Genomic DNA, 6,829 nt, shown 5'->3' with positions numbered 1-6,829 from the left:
ATCGTAAATTAGCGTCAGAAAAATGAAATGAAAATTCCAACTGGTATCCAGTTGCTATGTTTAATTATTCCAACTTGCGATGACACAATATGTGCATGTCACATTACGTATCATTCAGTAATAATAGAATTTGATAATATCACTGTATCATTTCTAATTATTTTACAGGAACCGATAAGTATGATACCGCAAACAGTATGTTGTCCAAATGGAAAAGAAGAATCCAATCTTGATGAAATATGTTGCTATCATTTAGTTACTAATATATCAATGTTCACTTCAGACTTCAAGTTAGATCACGCCTGTTGCAAGGTAATCAGCATTTTTACCAAAGTAAGACGAGATGTGTAAATGAGAAGTGTCCAACAAATCAATTTTTTTTTCTTTTAATATATTCTATACTATATTTCGAATGTGATAACTTCATGTTTGCTGAGAAATGTTCGAAATGCAAATCACCTTCTGTTCAGCTTATGATCACATGTATAAATGTTAATTTTGTTGGGAATGGGTAGCCACGTGTATGGATAAGCTACATTCACATGTCGTAATGTAACAACAGCAATCACTGTTTAACTGTTTATACTAAACAATTTCATTTCAATTGCCATGTTACATTGGGAAGAATAATTAATTTATACAAAGCTGTAGCAACGTTTTTTGCACAGTTTTATTTCCTTTCACTGCAACTTTTCTAAACTTCCAAAACTGAGGTGATATTAGCCAGAGAGAAAACTATACTACTTCATCACTTGCAATTAATACTTTTAATTAATGTATGCTGGATAATATCGTGAAATTTTTCCTCCGTACTCCATATCTATCCTAAAGCTTAGTTTTGAAATTTGTTATGAGTGTTTGTGTGTATGGCTAATTTAGGCTTTTCTTTTTTTTTTTTGTTAGATGTGTTATAGGAATTTATTCGTCATAATTCTGAAAGAGATTTGATGCTTAGATAAGTTTTGAATATTGAGATAGGTTTTTATTTTCTTTTTTTTAAAAAACCTACAGTAATAGTTGATTTGATATTAGTTTTATTATATACAAATATTCTATGTTGTTATTGTAATTCCACTGAAAATAATATTTGCCTCTTAAATTTGCGTACACGTTTTGAAAGTGATTCAGGATGATGAATAGTCTCACATCTTATATTTGCTTATTTATATATAATGTTAGCCAAAAATAAACTGAATTGCATCGGGCTTCTGTAAAATGACTACAAACTATCTATCCCGTATTGTTGTTATTGTTATTGTCGCTATTGTTACTGTTGTTATTGTTATTGTTTTTTACTACTGTTATTGTTGTTATCGTTGTTGTCGTTGGTGTTGTTATTATCGTTGTTATTGTTATTGTTGTTATCGTTGTTACTGTTATTGTTGTTGTTATTGGTGTTGTTCCTGTTGCTGCTGTTACTGTTATCGTTGTTGTCGTTGTTATTGTGTTGTTGCTATTGTTGTTGTTATTGTTGCTATTGTTATTGTTATTGTTGCTATGACAGCTTTCCTTCGACCTGCAACAGTCCAAGTTGCTGTGTTACGCCTTCTTTATCTTGCTTACTTTCGAGTTGAAAACGATTAACATTCCATTGTTCTACAATGGAAGACGTCAAATTTAGATGTTCACGTATCTTGCCATACCGATTTAATTACGATAATAATTGCTGTCGAGATGACTCCTTTTTCAAGGAGCCTTAGGATCTTTTTTTGACCTCGTAATATCGTCGTATTTCTTCTTTTGATAAATGTTGATCTGGAGCATTCGATCTATTTCTTGAATTTTTTCGAATAATTTCGCCAGTTCTTCTTTTGTCAGTTGTGCACTTTTAATTATAATAATAGACATTTCCCGATTTGTGGCATCCACTTCTTGTTGATAGAGGCGAATATTTGAGATATTTTTTTATTGATGAGTAATTGCTTACTCTTGGATTTTATTAGACAATAATTAGAGAATATAATTGATCACTAGATTGGTTTTCTTGTCATTTGAAAGGAAATTTGATAAGTTTTGTTGGGTACTGAGGAATCGGGGCTTGGAATCGCGAATGAAAGCTGATTAGGATCGTTATGAGTGAGTGAGAATTGATTAGTTTACCAACACTGAATACAAGATTAACTGTCAGGCAGGACGAATCTGCATATGAATTAATTAGCGGAATGTTAACATGCACGATATGTTAACATATGTTTTGAATAAGGATGACTATCAGATTAAATCTTTGTAACATTGCCATCATTGTACATAAATTTAGTTGTCAAACCAAATGTTCATTATTGCATTGATAATTGCAAATGAACTTCATTATCAAACCGGACATTCTTTTCAACGGTGTCGGATAAATGGGAGTTGGATAAATGATCCGTCGCTTAAGGTATTGAAAATACTCATTTTATTTTTCTTTTTTTTGTATTTTTTTCAAACAATTTCCCATTCAGTGATATTTGCTAAAAGACATTAATGGCATTAATAGTTTCTCAAATCATAAGATGCCTTGTTTACATCTATGATCTTGCTTTACTCAGCTATTTTTACATATCATTCGGACTTTCCTGATGTATGAATCAGTCTGAAGTCCTGTACTTTTTTCGAATGTGTTCAATGCGCTTATGGATGTCCAATAATTTCCTGAGTCTCTGCTCACATGTATATATATAGTCGCATCTTTAACTTTTACAGTATATTTTACATCAATAAATGAGTTATGCAAGAACTTGAAATAAATTTAAGAAGTGGAGTCACGTGTAAGAACGCTATTTATGAATTTGAATTAAGTTTAAGCGATTCCAGTTGAAGGTCAATAAAGACGTCAAATAGCTGTATTGGTACCAATTCTACCATGCACATGCATTATTCTACAATATCTTTTAACTAGCCTCGTTGGCAATACTGCGCTTATTATAGCTACTATTCAGAGCGAATACATCATTGATTAATTATGATTATTCTTTGATCACTAATTATTATTTGATCCATAATAACAGTTTTTACATTGATGACTTAGCCGTTCGATAATTTTAGAACACAATGTAATGAAAAGCAAAAAGAGGATTAAGCACCTATTGTTACACGAATAAACCCATAAAATCGGACAGGATCGAAATGAAAAATTCAGAAATTTAGGGAACATTTAAGAGAACAAAATGAGTGAAGATAGATTGAAATGGAAAGTTCCATCAATGTTCTTGTAATCTTACGACGGTTGCAATAAAGATTTACAACACTTTGTGTGGCAGATTTCTGCAACCCTTTCTGTACCTAAGTTTCAAACACAAAAATTTCAAACGCAAACTTCGAAATAATTGTTGAACTTTTATAAGTCATAAGGATTCCAGTTATCTGCATAATCCATAATCTCAACAGTATACTTATAGCATCGAATCATGGAATGTATGTTTTAGGCAATGTTTAACATTTTCATTCCACAAGCAATTTCTATTTTAAGTAGCAGTAAATAAATTTGCAGTATAATGCGAAAACACAACAATGCATACGAAATGACAATCAAAACAACCGTAATATTTTAAATTCACTGCTCAATACTTTTATATATATATATATATAACAAAAAAAGCCAAGCAAAACAGCATCACATGGCGGCGGTATTGAGCGTTTATGAAGATATGTAAGGTATTGTACAATAAGTTAACATATTCCCCTATAATACATCTTCATTTTTTCCTTTTTGTTCTTAAAAATAAGTGCATTAAACGGAATAACTCTGATCTCATTGTTTTAAGGGTATCGGGAAAAACCGAAGGAAATTGTAATACGTCCAAACACCTAAAGGATTTGTTGTAAAAACCATTTCCGCGATAAAGATTCATCATATTATACAATAAATATATATTACGTTTTTCCTATATCTAAAGTAATGAGTCTGTTATCTAAACTCAACTGTGTAAAATGTCTTCCCCTTTGGTATTGAAATTACAATTTACTGCAAACTGTGAAACTGCTGTACGTCTGATAAGATGATTGTCAGCAATTTCCTCTTCGTACAAAGAAATTTAGTCTTTTATGTAATTTCTCTTGCAATTGTGAAATTATTGTTAGCTTTGTAAAGACTTTATATGGACCTATTCTTTTATCGTAAATCCAATCCAATTATCGGCAATAGAAAGGTGCCAATAAACGCATTCTTGACATTCTTAAAAAACCTTCTTGGTCGAAGATCAAATCAGCGCCTGCTGAGTCTCGCTCAACTCGACGTTTGACGGCGCTTTTAAAAGAACCGGATCACCCGATTTCATCTTTTCATTTCACAATCAAATCCTACTGTATTATAATAGTTGCTAAACTTCTACTACTGAATAAACCTTTCTCTTGCTATTCAACACATGCAAACTAAACTTTCAAGACAAAAGGGATATTTTATCATCTGCATGTCGCAAGAGTTAGTAATACAGAGGGTCATGTGGGTATAGCTAAAGTCAACCCTCAAGTACTGGAAGTCCAAATCCAATCGAATACAACTCCAGCTCAAACACACAGAGAAACTTCTGCGTTGACAACGATCACTCAACCAAATCAAAGATTACCTAACACACGAAACAAAACTTTGACTTTAGCTGCAATTAACCAGCCTAAACCAAAATCAATTGCAATCTGGAAAGAAATTAAATAGGAAAAAAGCAACTTTGCACATTTTGTAACAAGGATCACTGGGATAGTAATGTCACATTCATCCCACTCTCAAACAACGAGTTAATCGTTTCAAGAAAATTAATACATGTGTCGGAAAAACCGAAAGAATTTATTATACATTAAATGCTTAGAATATTTCTGATGATTCATCACTACATTCATTCACCAATTTACATTCTTTGAAATTCTTTTGTTATCTTTGTCCAACGAAAATTCACATCATATTTTAATGACAAAGGATGTCCAATTTGCATGCTAACCTTCCCATCTGATCTTGTTACAACGCTTATTATGTAATTGGATCTTTACAGTTTCCTTTGTATCTAAATGAATACCCTTTTTTAACGTTTTATGTAAACCACTCCTACACATAAACCCTTTTGGAAAAAAGGCTTCTTGGGCTGGTGCTCTTCCATAGTGCTTTACTTAAAATTGCATTTGACTTACGGTCGAGCGATTTCCTACTCGTTGCTCTTCAATAATCCCATTGATCAACTCTGTATTATATCAGTAAAGCACTAGTCTTTATTCTGTGTCCTCACAACGTATATGCGTCGTCTTCACAAGGTAGGCCTTTAATTAAATTTCTGCTTGATCCTAACTCAAGGTTAAACATTCTAAATCTAAACGACTCGATAAAAAGAAAGAGTAATTTTTTCACAACAATATGCTCAAACTGCAGCAGGATGGGCATACCGAAGTTGATTGCAAAAAAATATCACTTTGTTTTTGTTATAAAAAACTCTTCTACAATGCTCTATGCGACATCAAAGAACGGGAAGTTAAACCATAAGAAGATTCTTCAGCTGAAGGAAAGAAGGTTACAACAAATAATGGAAACATTGTCATCAATACAATAATGGAACTGAAGAGTGTAAGAGTCTTATTTTTATCAAGGAAATTAATGTATTCAATCCAGAAAGACTTGAACTCCATGAAAAAGTTCACAAATGATAATAAGCCGGAGGGATTTATTCCTCACAGATGAAACACTAAAGATAGACTTGTTATAATGGATTAATACAATTAAAATCCTTGATTTTTGGAAATATGAAGAGATGAATATCTAACTTGTCTTCGAGAACGTATCCAAAGAGAACACACTTCACTATGAAACATAGAGAAGAGGGCTCCCCATGAGGAAAAATTATACTAGTTAATGAATCGGAGATTCCTTGCAGTATATGGAAGGTACCTAGGATTAAGGACATTATAAACACTGTAAATAAGAAACGCTCGAATAGTGGTATCCTTTAGAAAACTTCTCAATCGACCAATGAATATATTGTCCCTCTTGAAGTTAGCGATGAGGGAAATCCTCGCGACATCAATGATAAAAAAGACATAAAACTTCAGTCAATTTATCAGGAGATCGGCAAACCGGAAGATCTTATAACACCACGAATCAGAAGTGTCAAAAAATGATAATCATCAATTCTTCCTCAGAAATATAGTTCCCTTCCGTTGGGAATAGGAAAACCGAGAAAATGCATAATACGTGAAAACAATCCAAGTATGTGTACTACAATTTGCATCTTCAATATTATCTTTTCTTATTTAGATTATTTTCTGATAAAGGATTCGTTACACAAAAATTACAAATAAACTCCTAACGTATCAACTGATCATTTATCCATTTATCCGAATCATTTATCCAAACCTCGTAACACTGCTGTAAAGGACTACTGCTTGATAATCAAGCTACTTCTAATCTTGGTCTTTAGTGATGATAACCCAGCTTATGTGCAATGATGATATTGTAAAAGTATCTAATCTGATAACTGTATTTATATTCAATGGTACGTGTCTAGACTTCTGTTAAACATCGACTGTCTTAAAAATCTTTTCTTAGAATTCCTTGCATTCCTTTGTCTTGGAATTCCTTTGTCCTAAAATTAATTTCTAATGTAATGTATTGGTTTGATAAACTACATCCACAATATAAGGAGTTTCAAATCCGTTTTAGCTTTGAAAGCCTCGTCCAATTCTTAACATCCAAATTCTCCCTCATTATCTCATTACACCAATAAGGACCCATTCAAAGCTGTTTTTGTATTTTCCGTATTCGCTAATGAACTGTTACCGCCATCAATAAACCTTTATCAGCAACCTTGCATTCGTGTCAAGCAACACAAACTTCAATATCTTCCTAATCGACGATTTTTTTTTATGCGCTGCG

General features: G+C 32.4%; 2 protein-coding genes across 2 annotated transcripts; one reads left to right on the top strand and one right to left on the bottom strand.

Annotated features, from left to right (window-relative positions):
- Nucleotides 1-1,230: 1,230 nt before the first annotated feature.
- LOAG_10706 (hypothetical protein) lies at nucleotides 1,231-1,516 on the bottom strand (the record flags this gene model as incomplete). The annotated part of the gene is made up of 1 exon (XM_003146230.2): nucleotides 1,231-1,516. A coding segment is annotated over one exon (286 nt), but the record flags the coding sequence as incomplete, so codon positions are not given.
- A 2,393-nt stretch (nucleotides 1,517-3,909) lies between these two features.
- LOAG_10705 (hypothetical protein) lies at nucleotides 3,910-4,630 on the top strand (the record flags this gene model as incomplete). The annotated part of the gene is made up of 2 exons (XM_003146229.1): nucleotides 3,910-3,963; nucleotides 4,364-4,630. The coding sequence occupies 2 exons, from the start codon at nucleotides 3,910-3,912 to the stop codon at nucleotides 4,628-4,630; spliced, it is 321 nt and encodes a 106-aa protein (XP_003146277.1).
- Nucleotides 4,631-6,829: the final 2,199 nt, after the last annotated feature.

Source organism: Loa loa, assembly GCF_000183805.2.
Source record: "Loa loa unplaced genomic scaffold supercont3.813, whole genome shotgun sequence".
In the NCBI taxonomy this organism is placed as follows: Eukaryota; Metazoa; Nematoda; class Chromadorea; order Rhabditida; family Onchocercidae; genus Loa; species Loa loa.
Note: the sequence above shows the minus strand (reverse complement) of the source record. Positions and strands in the feature narration are given on the sequence as shown.